This window comes from Coccomyxa subellipsoidea (genome assembly GCF_000258705.1).
Source record: "Coccomyxa subellipsoidea C-169, whole genome shotgun sequence".
Lineage (NCBI taxonomy): Eukaryota > Viridiplantae > Chlorophyta > Trebouxiophyceae > Coccomyxaceae > Coccomyxa > Coccomyxa subellipsoidea.
In genome coordinates, this window is record NW_005178036.1 from 1,292,093 (window position 1) to 1,309,215 (window position 17,123).

Genomic DNA, 17,123 nt, shown 5'->3' on the forward strand with positions numbered 1-17,123 from the left:
CATCAGAGCCGCCTGACTCAAGGCTGCTCTTCAGTCAAGACCGAGCGCATGCATGCTGCTCTCGCTCAGCCACATGAATAAATTAGGCTCAATGTATTGGCGACCTGAACCGAACTCCCCTGGTCGGCCTTGGCGCGCATCCCACACACATCAAGGCCAAAGAAACCCCTGCATCAGGCAGAATACAAGCGATCACTCATCCAAGTCTTAAGTGTGCAACATGCAGGGGCGCTCACGCTGGCGAATCGGACGACAGGAAGGCGGATGGAGTTGCCGACAAAGCGCTCGATGACACCCCGCGCGCCGTTCACGAGGCCCCTCTTTGCGCTCACATTGCGCGTCAGCATCACCTGCGCGCCCGCCTTCAGCTCCACCACCGGCTTGGCCTGCACAGCCGGATATAGCCTCTCTGAGCGGTCCACTCACCCTGTGGCTGCATGCTGCGGGGGTAATCAACATATCTAGTCTTTTGAGTATGCCATGTAATCCACTGAATCTGAGGACATACACAGTACGTAACAAAGCACGATAGTTGCAGTACCCACTGCATGCTGAAGGTGGTGCAAAACCTCTAGGTGGTACTTTGAGCCGCCTGCACGCTGGATGGTCTGATCACACCACGGCTGGGCCTGAGCCTTGCATGACAAGCACTTCTTATCCTTTATGCCACGGTGTTGCTTGGACTGCATTGGAGCTGGTGACGAGGCGCACGTGGCATGCGGATTTGAGGGCGTCGGTGTTGCCGGTGTCCTGCGCCACAAAGCGCACCGCCTCGCCGCCCAGCTCTGCCAGGTGGCAGCTGTTTATCGCGTCCACGTCATCCGTGTGCGTGTACAGCTGCGCAGCCAGACACACCAAACACCATTATCAATCTCCCATCAACATATCAAGTGTCTGAGTGCCCCTCTGCCCGAGCCAGGCCTGCCCTTTTCGCATCCCTGCTATGCATACTACGTTAGGGAGCCCTATCTAGTGGTCATATATTACTAATAACCAGAGGAATGCATAACAAGAGGAACTTGTTATGCATGCATGCATGCAACATCCCTGCTATGCATGCAACAAGTTCCTCTTGCTGTGCCTGAGATGAATGTAAACGGCCACAACGTTGAGGAGATCTCTGTCAGTGGAGGCCCACCTTTGTTGGCAGAATGCTGTCAACCTCGCCCAGAGGCCTTCCGCAGTGTGCCTTAAGTTTGCCCAGCACGGACGCGCCGCACCGGCCGCTCCGCACCGCGCTCAAGATGTCCACGAACTCCCTGTCCGCCTGCAGCCCCACAATTGTCAGACTGCCGTCCACACTTTCTGGATCTCAGACACAACCCACTTAGCACCAAGATGCAGAGGCAGAACTAGAGTGGTCCGCACGTAGGCACTTGCTTGAGTAATTCCTAGTATCTCATCTATCTGTGAATATGCCGTTGTTTCGAGCTTCCCGGCCCCTCTTTTTGCAGATCGATTTACATTTGGGTTGGTCATGACACAACTGTCCCACCTTTCCCAGGTGCTCCTCTAGATTGGGCGGACTAAAGAGCAGTCGCACCTGTCTGTAGACCTTGGTGAGCAGCAGGCAGGTGCTAATGCAGGTATCCCAGCAGTCCGCCTCAAACGCAAACCTCCGCTCTGCATGGCAAGCCGGCAGCTGTTAAGAAATTCTGCACAACTGAACCACAATGCGCACCCACCGAAGAGGACAAGGCGTTGCAGCTTGGATTGTGCAGCAAGAAGAATGCATTAAAGGAGGAGACCAGAATGACTGAGTCGTTCAGTGCACCTGCCGTGGCCTGGCGGCCCTTGGCGACGGGAGGAAGCTGGTGGAAGTCGCCGGTGAGGACGAGTTGCAGGCCGCCAAAGGGGTGCTTGCAGCGCCGCACGCTCCTTACCACCTCCTCCAGATCATCCAGCATGCGCCCGTCCACCATAGAAATCTGTGCTTGCGCATGCATGCGCAGATTAAGAACTCGAGCTGACTCTACGTTCAAACTTCAGTGTATAGAGGTGCTGTTGGCTCTTGTCACGGCTGAGTGGCGCTGCTCTCTACATGCGCAAAACCCAAAGACTGAGCTGCATCAGCCAAGCTTTTTTGCTTCTTGTTATACGGGCTTTTGTCGACGATGAAGCCGTGCAGCCAGGAGATGAAGGGTTAAAGGTGCAGAAAAAGGGCTGGGAAGTCACCTCGTCAATGATGAGGGTGGTGGCCATCCGCCACCTCTTTGCAGCATCCGGCCGGGACGCCATCTTCAGCATGCCCTGTCCATGCCAAACGTTTCTTTCAGTAGGAAAAGCACACTAAGGCGCACTGCACCGGCCCAGCTTGTGCGCCCTGCTGTCCGTGGTTGCATTCCATGCCCAGATTTTGCTGAAGTCAAGTAATTCAAAAATGTGAGAAGGCGCAGGGTCACGCCTGGAGGCCGCCTTCAGCCCTGCCAATGCCGGCGAATGCATTGAGGGTGGTGCCTCCCAGTGCAGACGCTGCCAGCCCTGTGGAGGCCGTCAGATATGTGGTGGCCGCTGGCAGCGCCCTCAGCATGTGCTTGATCACCAGCGACTTCCCAGTGCCTGGGTGCAGACATTCCACAGTCAAGCCATGCCCTGGTCATGACATGCTGGTCTGACAGGGTCCTTACTCTTACCCTATTTGAAGCAAGTGAACTTTGATTTGACAAAAAGCACCGCCAGCATGCTACCCTGCGAACACCAAGGCCTAGCAAGAAGCTGAACAATTTTTGCCTGCTTTAAGCTGTGTGTACATGTGTTCAGTGTGTCGCACAAGCTCAACCACGGCAATCTCTGTACGAGTGAGGCAGAGAGAAAAGCTGTAGTGTCGCACCAGCACAACCGGTGAAGAAGACACTCTTGCCGGACAGGACCAGGTCAACCACTCGCTGCTGCTCTGGGGACAGTGGTGGCAGAGGCTCAGAGTCCTGCGCAGGAACCACCTGGCTTCAGCTCGCTAGCTCCCGCACAAAGGCGATGCAGAAGGCTGAGATAAAGCATTTGCTGGTGCATGAAAGATGCAAATTGGAATGTCAGGGTTGCAGGAGCGTTGCATGTGCTTACCTGCGCCTTGTCTACAGACCTGCCTGACGTTGCCGTGGCACTCTCGCTGTGGCAGCTCCTGTGGCTAATGCCAGACATAGACGGGCCACATGAGTCAGGAGCCTTCCTCTTGCCCAGCACCTGCCTCGCCTGGTGCACCCAACACACAATGCCTCAGAATTTCTGTGCCCAAGCCCAGGGAGGTTACACTGAGTCAATGACACCTGAGGCAGACCTGCATGATGTTGGGGTGCAGGGGCCTCAGAGGCTGGCCCCTGGCCCCCATCATGATCCTGTGCAGGGCATCCCTCAGCGCTGCAAGGCTCGTGGGTTCACCTCCAGAAATCATGACCTGCGCCGCCAATTGGAGCAGACCCTCAGCCCAAAGCATTCTATGGCAGAAGAATGCCCTTGGGAACTGCTGCAATTTACAGTTTCAATTGATATCGAGGACACTAGGTATTGGCATCAAGGATGTTTCACCTGGATCCTGTAAGGTGGAGCGCCTGTGTGGACAAGCACTCTGTCCACTTTTATGGTGAGAAGCCCCTCTGGTATGCGAGAGGATATCATTGAAAGAGGCGGCTTTAGTAGAAAGCTTCCCTGCACAGCAAATTCGTTTACGATGAGGGGCTGGAAGAAAATTGACCATCTTGATGAACACAGGGGCCCTCTGTCCCCGTCTGAGTCAGATTATTCGCTCACCTCTTTGGGTGAGAAGCCGACTTTTAAGCAGGCCAGGCTGCCACTGTCCCCACATTTGAGCTCAATGTTGATCCCTCTGCCCCTTGCTTGTCTCTGGGTTGCACCTGCCAAGCTTTGGTATTCAATGCACACCTAAAAGACAAGTCATTCCAATTTGTTCAGGTCACTTCTTAGCATCCGAGATTGAAACTCAGGATACGCAGCTTCTGTTCAGATTGAGGCGCCTTCATGGCGACTGGAGAAAATGCTCATCCTGCTAGATCTGTCTAGGGCTTACAGTGGACCAAATTGGGAAATAAGCATTGATCGAAAGGAGGGTGGAATCTCACTCACGTTAGCATTTAGTACTACATCTAGTGAGTCCATTTCGGCAGAGGATGAGCGCCTGGAGAGCTCCCAAATTCATTCTGCTCTAACGGATACTGTTCGACCGTTGCGAATTTTAGCAGCAAATGTTGTCAGCGTGACCAAAACATGTCTGCTCTTCGTATCGAATACAAACCATGTATAATTGCCCTGAACAGCAATCGCCAGGACCAGTTTTGCATGGCGTGCTGGCACCAAGGGTACAGCTGTCCGAAAGCAATTCGCGAACCAGCAGGTCGCCTAAACAGGCTGTGCAGGATCACCATCATGGCAGGTTGAAGTTGGTGCCCTGCAGGCAGGTGCATGTGCTTGAATGGACTTTGAGTAAGTACAGGGGAGGATTCAGTCCAATTTGTTACATATCTGGATTGCAGTTGGTCACTACCAACGTTGGGTAACTTGTTTGAAGCTTAAACTCATAGTGCACTCATAGTGATCAGCTCAGCACTCCCGGAGTGCTCCTAGGGCCTAGGAGCCAGGCCTGCCAGGCAGGCTGCCGCAACCCGACTTGAGTCGACTCCGAGTCGTCAACATGCATCAACGTCAACGTACATCAACTCGTCAACGTATGTCAACATGCCCACAGGCACCGTGCCGTGCACTGCCATAACGGCATCAACGCTGATCGGTCATGATATTACTAACAGTATTAGTAATACTCACAACCTTGAAGCTTGAGGCCTAGGCCACGCATTCACCGGTGACCATGCCGTCAGCATATTCAGGAATCCAGAATTTGGATCCAGTTGCAACAAATGTCGATGCCAGATGGCCGATTCAGGAAGCAAACTGTCCAGAAAGTGGCAGCCTGTCACGCTCTGCCAGACAGCGTCACACATGTACATGTGCACATGACCTCTTATTCTTCCGGACCCGAGGGTTCACTTCAAGTTTGCCTGCACAATTAAAAAAAGCCAACGTGCCAGCACTGCCAAGATGACATACCAACTTGTGGCTACACCTGCACCACTTGAGGTTCTAAAAACATCTCTTTCGGGTTTTGACTAAATTATTGTTCAGCCAAGGCAAAAAGCGCTAGCGTTGAGCTTGAAGTGTGACAGTTGACCCAATGTCTCCGCATATGCCTGCTTCAAGGAGCCTTGTCCCTATCTGGTGCACTCCATACATATGTGTGGGACCGTGCTTAATGCTGCGCATGCTTTCTTGTGAGCATAATGGGTCACAAAACACTTGCCCCTTTGACCAACCTCAACCCTTCCCGTTTGTTTCTAAGGGCCAGCCGACTGGCTGGACCCAGTACGGCCCAGTGCACAGCAGGAGCGGCTACTCCTTTCAAGCTGCATGCTCACGACTCCATGGGCGTTGCTGTGTCAAGCATTGCAAGCTCTGTAGCGCCATTCAGCCGCGGCTGTTGAGAGAAATGCAAGCGCACTATCTGATACGACTTCCCCTTCACTGCCACTCCCGTAGGGCTCCACTGCGCACAGCCACACAACCAACAAGTCAGCGCCTCTGTCTGCATCTACAGGGCTTCTTGCTTCTTCCAGGTCTCAAAAGATTGGTGCAACCTATGCATCAGCACCCCGCACATGTAAGTTTTCATCTGATTGATCATGAGAGGAGCACCAACAGACGAGTCAAGAGGCGCTCTGGTGTAAGCAGGATCAGTGTGCAGGATCAGAGCAGCATACCTGCAGGTCTTCCCAGGCTAGGGCAGGCTCCAGGATATCCAGGTGGGCTTCAGGGAGCGGCATGCCCACGCGCCGCATGTGCGCCTGCGTCAGTATCCGCCGGCACCGCGCCCATCGGAACACCTCCCCCTGTCATCCAGTAAACATATTTCAGAGCTGTAAATATTTCCCGCTTCAATTCCCCATTTCCGCACAATGGACACCACTCAGTGCAACCTCAAAGGCTGCCAGCCAGCATACATCAGGAAATATCCAGTGAAAGCACAGGTAGCCCCACCTCAATATCTGGTGGGGTCTGTAATCCCGGTCACCATGATGTTTGCACAGAATTGAGTAACTGCTGATGGACTTCTTGGCGGGCACCAATGCGCACCGGAGGGGGGTCGGCTGGGGCCGCTGCGGCCGGGGTGTCGACGCGGGACAGCTCGTAGCGCTCTCTGAGGGTCTCCAGGAAGAGGACCTCCTTGTGCAGGCGCGCGCTCGTCCACTGGCTGGGCTTGAGGCCCCTGTCCGCCACCGCCGCCATGCTGTACTTGAGCCAGGGCTCGTTGCACAGGTTGTACTGGATCGTCACCTCCTGCTCCCACCAGACATTCACGCTCAGCCTTTCCTCCCAGTTACCCCCCCAGCTGACACAGAAGCAACAGTGAGGACAAAGACCTCAAGCCTGGCAGGCTCAACAGGTCTCAAGGTGAATGCAACACTTGGGAAGAATCCGTGTTTTCTGACATCCATCGTCAGGCAGTGAGGGGCAATCGTCAGGCAGTGAGGGCAAGGATGACATGGACATGCAACAAGGCCCTCAAGATCGTGCAGGAGGCTGGACAAGTCAAAAGAGGAAAGTTGCTGGGCATTGAGGCATTGCAAGGGCGTACCTGCATGGTGCGTTGCCGGCGTTCCATGGAGGAGGCGGCAGCGCGTGTGTTCATGGCGCGCTCGTACTGCGCAGGCGTGAAGGTGGGGACCACGGCCGCCGCCCCATCCGGGCTGGGCTCCAAGTCTGTCAGCACCCCGCTCCTTGACACCAGCGCGCATTTCTCCACCTGCAGCGGATCTAGACTTTCAGGCACCTTGAATATCCTGCTAATCAAGCAGGCAGCCTCGCATATGGGTTTCAACTCACCCCCAAGACATCTCGTGACAGAAGTCAACTTCATAGCCCACATTGCCACCCTTCCCACGCCTGATGGGCCCCTGGGTCTTGCACAAGGAGAACCCATGTCCAAGCAGGCAGAAAAAAGATATCTGGCCAAGTCCGGCAGCAACATGTCCAGGATGCAGGACCTAGCACGAGAGAGTCCAATGGCAAATTCTGGCAGCAGCATGTTGAGAGCAGACTGTGGCTGGGGGGCGCACCCGGTAGGAGCAGCCCTCGACAGCGGCGCCCCAAGCACGGGAGCGGATGGAGTTGCGCGCACGCGAGTGGTATGCCGGCTGCGGCGGCAGCGGCTGCACGACGGCACGCACGTGCGCGGCCGATGCGGGCGGCGCCGACAGCGCATGGTTGTAGAAGCCGCAGTGCATCAGCACCGCCACCAGATCGCTGTCCTGAGTGTACACCTCGTTGCCCCACAGCTGCCTCGCCCTCACCTGTGCGCAATCCCCATTCCTGAGCCACTGCTGATCACATAGGCCCAAGCTGCACCAAACTTGTCTGTGGCAAGCAATCGTGCAAGCACAGGGCATTTTTTGCTGAATAAGGCAATGCTGCCGATAATGTGCTGCACGTTTTGCTCCAATTCTGGCCAAATTCTGGCAAACGCACCTGCCGATTGCCGTTGCTCATACATTCTGCTGGTATCTTCACCTGCCGGCGCAGAATCAGGGGTCAGTAAGGGGCGCGCATATACCAGGAAGACGGGGAAAGTGACAAGACGGCAAACTTGATCTGCATCGAGATTTTACCTCCACAAATCTTTCCTCCCCATCCACAAGATACTTCGACAGGTCTTTGAGCGGCTCTCCCTCTTTATAGTGCAGCACTGGCAGTGGCTCATCTGTCAAAGCACGAACATATGGTGATCTGTAAGTACAGTGCAGGATTCCATCACATTAATACAAGATGGGACACTGGCTTCACATAAGCATGTGAACAGAAGGGACTATGTAACCCACCATCCCGCAGGCTGCGCTTTGGGAAGGCCTTTGGTCTGGAACTCCTCCTCATGCTCTTATTCTTCTCATCCTGTCCACAATACGGACAAGAACGTCAGACGAGCTATGTCATCAAGAAAAGAATTGATGAAGAATCAAGGCAGGGAGCAGAGTGCGCCAAGGTGGATGACCAAAGATATTGTAAGGTGCAGAGAAGCGGGCGAATGAACAAAATGGCCCCCTTTTGTGATCCACATGAGGCATCCTTGAGGCACCCTTGTGATAAAATTAATGTGCTTAAACGTCTGCACACCAGACCACCCGGAAGATCGAGACATCTAACTATTTAAGCAATATCCCCTCAGGCCTCTCCTGCTATCAGCTCACACGTACGGTTTGTTCGAACAGAGAGCATCGAGCTCTCCACTCATATGTTATGAAACAGGAACTAGACCATTCCTTCTTACATAACGGTCAGCGGACACAGCATCACCACAGCATGCTCTTGCCTGATTGAACGGATACAGTAGTAGAGGAACAGCAGGGGCATACAAATCGAGTGGCATCCTCCACGACAGGAATTCAGCAGCCCATAATGCAGTTTTCATGCGACTATGTGTGACATACGAAGAAGAAGACGCGGATTGTCCTGCTGACGGCCCTTCGAAACCCTTTCTCCCGGGAGACTTTCATTTCCTTTTTTTTACAACCTATACTTTTCTATAAGTCCATGGGAATTGTCATTACCTCTTCACTTCCGTGTGCATCTGCTGCTTCTGATTGATCTAACCGTGGGGCTTTCACCCCGTTGGTGAGTCGTCCACCTCCCTCTTCACTTTCTGAAGCCGCACGTTTCATCGCTGTCACTGCTGTCAGTCAGAATTGTCACTATGCTGAAGACCTGAAGAGCTTTCAGATAGATTGTGTGTTGTGGTTGAGGCAAAATATGGCAAACCAACCACTTCAATCTTGCTGGCTTGCGACTTCCCAGGTAACGTCAATGATAATAGCTCACCGGATCACATCATAAACCATGTCCCAATCAATAACTAACGTGATGCAGAGTGCGTGGTGCGTTTGATTTCAACAGAAGTGGATTAGCTGGAAAATAGTGGACGCTCCTCTGAAATGCTTCTTTCTGGGGTGGATTTCGAGGGAGGCAGGTGCGGCTAGCTACGCTCTTCGCCTCGAACTCCGACACCTTGATGTCGACAGACGACCAAGGAAGCTAGCCCATTCCTCACCTTCAACCGTCCCCTTCCCTTCTTTCTCTCACAAACAAACACATTTACGACATCAGGACGATATCCGGCCCTTCAAGGTCTTCTTTCTGGACACAAGGACACCGTCACAAACATTTGGCGGGCTGATCTACTTTGTTGTATCCCACTCAAGACAAGTCATGATCAATGAAAACACCGAAGATGTACATCAAGACAGCACCGATAGCACTTCAAGTAGAATGCAGCGCAATGCCTCCTGCTCGTGTTCCTACCAGATCATAAAGACTCCTCTGAAGACTGGTGAAGACAAAGCTCGAGGTGACTGGCTGCCCCTCTGCCGATTCATCTTTCCTGGCCGTCTATTATAATACGCAGGAATTGACTTGCTCTTATGTGTACAGTACTGAAAGCAGGGTACACACAGGTGTTGCTGCAAGGCTGGACTTGTGCAAGGGACAGCTAGTGGAAGAGGCGCACTGCATATTGATACCTAGAGACGAGTACAACGAGCATATGAGGTGCCACAAGCATTTCACCAAATCTCCCAGGGGGCTTTCTTTGCTGCTGCTTGGTGCCATGCATCAGGCCTGTTCAATTGAGGACAAATGCGACTGGCATGATCACATTGTTTGATGGGCCAGGCATACTATCCTCGAGCACTACCTTTTCAAGTTTAAGGGCGATTTCCTGCTGTGCCTCGGCGTCGGATCGCTCTTCAACCATTCTAGGAGACCTTCCCTGGACTATCGCGTCGATAGACAGAACTTGATCATTCGGTTCTTTGCTGCACGAGACGTCTCGGTGCGGCCCGGTTTTATCATAGATGCTCCCTAACAGATAATGCAGAATTTCCGGAAAGTATTTCTCTTTGAAAGGGTGTGAAGGTGCACAATGCGCACCACCTCAATAATCTTCTGGTGCTGCAGCAAGGAGAGGAATTGACAATCTATTATGGCGACATCTGGTTTGACGATGCAACGCAAACGGGCTGTGAACCACGAGAGAGCTGCGTGCATGAACACATGGATGATGAGCAAATGTTTCTAGCAGCTCTAGAACCTTGAGACCTTGATAGAAAGTTTAAGATCAGATAGCTGGAGCTGTCAGAAGCCAAGATGTCCCCAGATTCTCTGCAACTCCAGTCATACTAGAAGGGACTCCCTTCTACTCTAACTACTCGGAGTAGTTAAGTATGTTTTCGTTACAGTCAAAATAGCAGCTCTCTCACAGCGGTTGCACAGCGCACATTGTGCATATTTTTTGTCCTTCACAACGTGCCTGCATTTCTGCCTACAATGGCATTATTAGTGGATACGAACGAGACGGACGATATTTCAGATTCTGCAAATCACAATCACATCCGATCACCTCTGAGTCAGAGATAACCGCAACTGTTGCTGTCTTGGCACGAACAGCGCGCCTGAAAATTTGCTGTCAACAAGAGTAATTTTGCCAGGGCTTGCAGGTTTAGTTTCCCAGCCTCAGCAGCAAGGCCTTGTTTATGCCCAAATAACCCTCACTTTTAACGCATCCTCTTGGTCCCCAGTCTGACACATCGGCACCCCATGGAACAATCCTTCCTCGTTGATGCTCCGGCGATGCTCCGGCCAAGGAAGATCTCCTTGGCGGAATGTACCACAGGACTTGTGATGCCTCAGAAGTCCCAGAGTCCCAGCCCGGTCAAGCAAAACAGGTCCCCAGACAGCCTGGATAAAGAGGGCTCCAAGCTCAAGAGGTCACAGCATCCACAGTCTGCACCTCCTTGTCGGCCTTGGCCTTCTTCTCCGCCTCGCGCTCTGCCGCCTTCTTCTTCTCGCGCGCATACATCTCGTTCATGAGGTCCTTGGCCGCGCTCAGCTTCGACAGCACTCCCTGAAACGCAGATCATCCCGTATCAGCCTTTTACATCTCTATACACCAATCTCAAGTATTGCACGCCTCCCAAACAGCTTTCCACCCTCTCGATATGCACGGGGCCTAGCATGCTCTCTGTATTGATATGACGATGTCGATTTGCACGTAGCTTCTGAAAGGGCACCCTTGACTCATTCACATGCTTCCTCATGCAAGATGACAATGGTCTGAGGTGCCAATAGGCGTGATTATGCATGAAGTACCCACCTTGTAGGTCATGAGGTCGCGGCTGACAGACTCCTGGGGTATCTTCATGGCTGAGACCAGGCCCTCCAGGGCCTTGGGGTCCTTGGCGCCGGTGAGCTCCAGCAGGCGGAAGAGGCCGATGGCGAAGAACTTGGTGTACAGGAAGTTGCCCTGGCTGGAGCGCTCTGCAATGCTGGCCAGCTTCTTCTGCAGCTCGCTGCCTTCTGCATCCGGCTTGAGCTCTGCCGGCCCCGACAACTCCTTTGCCAGTGCCTCAACCTTCTCTGCGTCCTGCGACAGCGTAAGCGATGGTGAGTGCCACATACTGATCGGCCATGCAAGAAAGGGACTTCATTTATAGTGCCCCACCCACAAATCTACTGCACTGATCGGCCATGCAAGAAGGCAATCCCGTTTCAAGTGGAGGCGCCCAAGATTGTACCTGTCTGTACTGGTCTCCATTCTCGCCGAGTGAGCCGATGTACGCCGAGAAGAGTGCACCTTTGTCGCCCTCTGGGAGGCCTTCCAAAACCTGGTCAAAAACGCTGACAAAGCCGAGACCGAACACCTGCAAGTAACCAAAAGACATAATGCACCTTACAACGCTATAGCTGGGGTTATGTACAACAACATCACAACTGTCTGCATGCTTCCTTTTCGATGATTCAGCGATATAATGCCAGGGTTGCAGCCTTTGACTCGCCTCGTCGTAGCTGTAGCTCTTGTTGTACCGCATGATGTGGTGCTGGACTAGCAGTTCCTGGATGACATTGCTGTAGATGCCGGGAATAGGGCGGCTGAAGGCTTCGTAGAAATTCCTCTTTGTTTCTGCCACAGTGGGTGGGTTCCATTCTGCCAACAGCCAAGCACAGAACAGATAAGATCTTGTGCTGCTTTCCTTCACATGTCCAACAGGCTGACGGAGTGTGTAACAAGATGTAGAATGAAACGATCATGCAGATGTCTACCTCCAGCACGGACCACCAGCGAGCGTCTAGCAGACGTTGAGTTGGTCCAACACTGCTGCCTCCTGCAGAGCCCACGCAAAGCTTAGTATTCCCATACTAACGATCGTAAATTCTATCCAAGCCTCTCATGTCTTTCATATTCAGTGATAGCTCAAGGCTAGTTGATGCACCAATAACCTCACATAATGGTGCCTGGTTTCAAGCAGCAAACTGATACACACATGTGAAAGCACACAAGCCAATACTACTGATAAATCTACGACCCACAGACTCTCGTTTATCTTATTAAAGTCGCGAAAACATGCCTGCTGATACCATAGGCTAGCTGTCTGCATGCAACGTGCTGCTTGAAAAGGAACGCAGGATGATAATTCGTTGATCGGCTGGCCGCCAAGCTAGGCATCGTCTGTTCAAGCGCGAACACCATCCGACTCAACCAGATACTATACCTTGAAAAAGATCGTCTTGATGGAAATTAAGCAGGTGTACAGAACGACGCGCATGTGGTTCATTCACGACCTTGAATCGCAAAGCAGAGCTGGATTTCGAGATCTCAAAGCCCCTCGAAATTTTATCATCACCCCAAAGCCCTATGCATGCAGTCCAAGGTGAGCACAGTGCACCTGTCCAAGGAAACATCCGACGCTCATGAGCCTCTCAAGGACCTTCTCACAACGCAATCAGGCCTCATCTTGCCCTGCACTATGTGAGCGAATTCGAAGCGATCTCTAGAGGAAATGTTGCCCAATAGAGACTTTCTGTCAGTGGGGGTGGGCCTTCTATTCGCGTTCATTGTGGTCAATTTTGCGGATGTGATACATTCGAGGCACTGGTCGACGCAGGTTACTGGAGAACCACATGATCTGATATCTTCCACGGATGATCCGAATGAAAGGCTGCCCAGCCTGCAATTTCCAGAAACAGTACTGAGTGACCTTGAGGTCCTGTTCGTTCTGGATCCAAATTTTCATCTTTGCTGGGAAAAGATACCTGTCAATGATATAACAAGAGCAGGACTGCTGCCTTGGGTCAAGAGTCTCAAGGACTTTTTCTCTGAAGGAGAATTGCTTCAGGTACATGTCTGATGTGTCTCTAGCGTTAGCTGAGCTCGGTCTGCACACGAAAGAGAGTGGAAGGGTCTGAAATTGAGATTGGCATGCCCTGCCGCAGATCCCAGATAGGACACACAGAGCAGCAGAACTCGAAGGCATTCCTTACAACACCTTCACAGAGCTTGTGGATGATGTTCTCAATCATGGCAATGCGAGTGTCATGCTGCCGTCCAACCTTGTCCTCATGTACCAGGCTGCAATGTGCGCGACATTGAGCTCCTGATTTCCTCACAATGACTCGCTTCCATGTGGCAATTTTTCCATGACAACACACCGAACATGTTAACTTGGTTGAGCGCTGAATTCATTGAGCACTGTGTTCTGTTGAGGAGACTATGTACAGTTGGGGGAAGAGGGATCACAATATGATGGTGTGCAGGTCAAACGGCAGCCTTGGGGAGCTTGGCCTAGTAGATGTGGCACACCCTTTCGCAGAGAGGCCCATCAATTTGACCCTTGACCGTCTTCACGTCACCTCGGTGGACAGCTTCTGGCAGGCCGCGCTCAACGCCAGCAAGGTTCATGCTCCTCTCGCTTTTTGCTAATTTGTGCAGCTTTACGCCACCCTACAATTAATCAGGCAAGCATTGTTATCAGCGTCAACGGTGGCCCGCGCAGCGCAGGTTTCTGATATGCCAGCAGCAGACAATGGACTTTTGTTCAGTGCAGGTGCAGCCTTTGAGCAGTCCCTGTCCATCGCATGGGTGTCGTGACTGCCCCACAACTAATGACCACTACTAGGACAGCGCCTGATATGTTGTCTATTTCTGGGCAGGTCTCCAGAACACAGTCCTCTTGTTGCCTCGCTTGGTGCCGCGGCTCCACGATGCTTTTCTGGTGGCCACTCTCGGACGGGACCCTCTTGCATGGGATGCACAGGATGTCATTGAGCAGGTGCAGGCTCTGGTCGACCTGACTGGAGTCACCACTTTGCCAAGCCTGGCAGAATGGGCCACGCTGGCAGACAAGGTCCACTCCACTACATCACCTTCTGTCCCCTTTGCTTGCCAGTGTACACTGTTCAGCTGCAACACGTCTCCTATTTGCAAGTGCGCAGTTTACGTTTGCTGAAGAAGGGTGTAGTGGCATGACAGAGGCAGCTGCATGGGATGTATCAAGGCTATTTTGAGGCTGATACCGTGCGAAGGACTCCGCCAATTCCTACATCTTTTGTGGAAACTCCAGGCACACCAGAAGGTACACCTATCTGCACAATCTTGCTAACTTTAGCACTTCTCAGCATGCATAGAAAATTGACATGTAGTAGCATGATGCCTTTGATGGGATGTGAAGGCAGTGAATTTTAGCAAGGTCTTTATATTTGGCATGCAGAGCTTCTGGCTCTGTGCCACAATGACGACATAGTTGTAAGCACTGATACTCTTCTGGACGCTACCATGGAAGCGATATATGATGGCCTGCTGCGACTAGAAAGAGAGCTGCAACAACTGCGCAGGCACGGCGCAGATGTGAGCAGAAATAGTGGTGAGCACGCGGCCTCTGGCAAGTGCTTTCAATCTGCCGAAGGAGAGCAAAGATGGACGTTTTGCTCAACTCTTTGCCGCTCAAAATGTCCTTGTGGAGTGGACATATCCAGTGTAGTAATATTCTGAATGTGGGATGCTTGGCAGGTGCTAAGATGACCGAGGATGGTGAGCAGATCTGGCAGTATGTTATAAAGAGAGAGTTTTCAGAGGGGGCCATTATGATGACTTCGTTCGATTTCCCAGCCAGGGCACTGCGCCTTCAAAATTCAATAGGGCACCATCATACCTACAGGTAGGCACCTGCACCCACATCAACAAGCACTTTGAATTTCAGCATCTTCAGACAGAAGCATAGCCCATGCACGCGATGCTATTGCAGGGGGGATGAGCCCTGGAGAGCAAAGCCGCCTCTGCCAGCTGACCTTCCGCCAGACTTGCAACACTCTGGCGCCATATCCACAGAGCCCTACCTGAAAAAGGCAGCCCAGCTGATGGCTTCAAGGAGCTGTGGCGAGGGGTGGCTGCTGCAGCCCAAGATCATGGACATGCCCGACCTGGAATACAGGTGCGCTGCTCACCACGATATCTGCATGATATTTGTTCAAGCCTCTTTGCCTGATCTTTCACAAACATGGACATATGGTGCAATTCATGCCGGAGACGTCTTTGCATTCCTGCCTCAGGTGGCCTGTGACAGACTGCCTCACCCAGAGGTCAAGCTGGTGCCTTAGGTCCATTGAGTTACGCAACGAGGGCATGCCAGCCACTTGCATGCGTCAGCCTTTTGGGAGTATGATTCAGCAGCACTTGACATGTGACAGTGCATGCACAGGGTATATCTCATAGGCGGCGCAGCAGCGACGGGGACTCCAGAGGATACAGTGGTTGTCTACACGCCAGCTATTCTGGACGAGGGCATCTACATGGCAAGTCTGACGCTGCCACCCGGCTACTTCTGGAGTGACGTCATCGAGCCTCCTGGTAAGCTCTCTCAGCGCAGCAAACCTGCTGCAAGTCAGTGCCGTTCAACCTATGGTTCTTGCATGTGCATACCTTTGGAGCCCAGCTTAGGAGGCACCAAAAGACAACTAGGTGGGGCCCCCATTTACAAGTACTGTAGAGTACATGACATGACATGCACAGCAGGGATTGCTACAATTATATAAAGTCTCTACTCCATATGATCAGGTGCGTTTACTTCGTGAGGCAGCCTTTCAAGTGGGCAATGCGGCAGGTTTGCGGGAAGATAGTCCTGGATTGGTCTATCATTCGCACAGGGTTAATTGCGCTCCTCACACTTCTTGGCGAGTGCAGATGGGGGTGTGGAGCCCTCTAAAGTCAAGGTGGGGGGCCTGGATATGGTGGACAAGCTGAATCAGAGGCGCAGCCCCTGGCCCTGTCCAGAGCTGTACCAGATATTTGTTGACGCGGCGCTCAGCGGAGCTCGTGCGATGGCCGCTCATCACAACGGGTCCTTGACTACGGTGAGGACTCCCTCTACATGACTGCATGGACTACCGCCCCTGAAGCCAGGCAGTACTGTCTAGTAGACTGTATTGCCTGGCTTCAGGGGCGGAAAGCTTAAGGGGACTTGTGCCAGCAGTCTGGCTGTGTAATAGTGCTGCAAAACGTGTACGTATGCTTGCATGCTCTCAGTGGGAAGTTTATGGCAGCTCATTACATACACGCTTGACAACGATACCACTCCTGTTCACTTTTGCAGATGTCAGGGGAACTACTATAGGTACTGCCGTGCACTTTGCATGGCTAGTTGGCACAAAGTGCACCACTGGATACATTGCAGGTGGCTCGAATGTTTGCGCGTGTGGACGTTGCGCTGGGAACGCACTGGGATGAGAGCGGAGAGAACATGTTTGTGGAGCCCCTCATCAATGAGATGGACTGGTTCAACTCAGCATCGCAGATGATTGCGCACTGGGAGACAGATGACAGTTTAGATGGCCAGAAATCCTCATGGGGCCACCGTCTTGCGCAGCCCCTGCTGCGAGAAATCGTGCGCAGATTTGATGAGACAAGAGACCCGACATGCCAGTCTGGATTGACTATTGACTAGAGAACTAGGGTCTGCTCCTGCATGCAATGAAATATAAAATCATACCGCCCCTTGCAAATGAAATCGAAGAACTGCTGCTGCGTGTTCAAGGCCTTTTACAGAGGTTGGGATAGGCATGCGGACACTTATGACAAGCAGACAGGCAACCCACCGACATTCCTCCAAACATTATAAAAAACGTAATAGAGACTTCCATTGTCAGAGCGCCATATTAGAAAACCGTGTCCCATTTTCGAGCAACAACAATGACACAGTCTGAGCCAATCACACCTAGAATAGCCAGAGAGAGCTGGCTGTCAGACC

The 17,123-nt window shown here is 52.4% G+C and overlaps 5 protein-coding genes across 5 annotated transcripts; 1 reads left to right on the plus strand and 4 right to left on the minus strand.

Annotated features, from left to right (window-relative positions):
- Nucleotides 1–150: 150 nt before the first annotated feature.
- COCSUDRAFT_83691 (hypothetical protein) lies at nucleotides 151–1,922 on the minus strand (the record flags this gene model as incomplete). Its single annotated transcript, XM_005648303.1, has 6 exons — nucleotides 151–168; nucleotides 333–386; nucleotides 712–837; nucleotides 1,139–1,267; nucleotides 1,544–1,623; nucleotides 1,775–1,922. 6 exons carry the CDS (start codon nucleotides 1,920–1,922, stop codon nucleotides 151–153), a joined length of 555 nt encoding a protein of 184 aa, XP_005648360.1.
- Nucleotides 1,923–2,398: 476 nt separating this feature from the next.
- COCSUDRAFT_63118 (hypothetical protein) lies at nucleotides 2,399–3,430 on the minus strand (the record flags this gene model as incomplete). The annotated part of the gene is made up of 4 exons (XM_005648078.1): nucleotides 2,399–2,559; nucleotides 2,831–2,924; nucleotides 3,061–3,189; nucleotides 3,275–3,430. The coding sequence occupies 4 exons, from the start codon at nucleotides 3,428–3,430 to the stop codon at nucleotides 2,399–2,401; spliced, it is 540 nt and encodes a 179-aa protein (XP_005648135.1).
- A 1,025-nt stretch (nucleotides 3,431–4,455) lies between these two features.
- Nucleotides 4,456–7,548, minus strand: COCSUDRAFT_66002 (hypothetical protein; the record flags this gene model as incomplete). The annotated part of the gene is made up of 6 exons (XM_005648079.1): nucleotides 4,456–5,548; nucleotides 5,763–5,891; nucleotides 6,136–6,339; nucleotides 6,638–6,805; nucleotides 7,119–7,352; nucleotides 7,528–7,548. The coding sequence occupies 6 exons, from the start codon at nucleotides 7,546–7,548 to the stop codon at nucleotides 5,417–5,419; spliced, it is 888 nt and encodes a 295-aa protein (XP_005648136.1). The 3' UTR covers nucleotides 4,456–5,416.
- A 2,718-nt stretch (nucleotides 7,549–10,266) lies between these two features.
- COCSUDRAFT_28927 (photosystem II biogenesis protein Psp29) lies at nucleotides 10,267–12,641 on the minus strand. Its single transcript, XM_005648080.1, has 6 exons — nucleotides 12,453–12,641; nucleotides 12,148–12,209; nucleotides 11,883–12,031; nucleotides 11,622–11,747; nucleotides 11,201–11,470; nucleotides 10,267–10,951 (listed from the first exon to the last, which is right to left on the minus strand). The coding sequence occupies exons 1-6, from the start codon at nucleotides 12,572–12,574 to the stop codon at nucleotides 10,808–10,810; spliced, it is 873 nt and encodes a 290-aa protein (XP_005648137.1). The 5' UTR covers nucleotides 12,575–12,641; the 3' UTR covers nucleotides 10,267–10,807.
- Nucleotides 12,642–12,884: 243 nt separating this feature from the next.
- Nucleotides 12,885–16,820, plus strand: COCSUDRAFT_63121 (hypothetical protein; the record flags this gene model as incomplete). Its single annotated transcript, XM_005648081.1, has 10 exons — nucleotides 12,885–12,989; nucleotides 13,318–13,460; nucleotides 13,639–13,777; nucleotides 14,139–14,228; nucleotides 14,354–14,456; nucleotides 14,592–14,766; nucleotides 15,126–15,311; nucleotides 15,579–15,727; nucleotides 16,061–16,230; nucleotides 16,551–16,820. The coding sequence occupies 10 exons, from the start codon at nucleotides 12,885–12,887 to the stop codon at nucleotides 16,818–16,820; spliced, it is 1,530 nt and encodes a 509-aa protein (XP_005648138.1).
- Nucleotides 16,821–17,123: the final 303 nt, after the last annotated feature.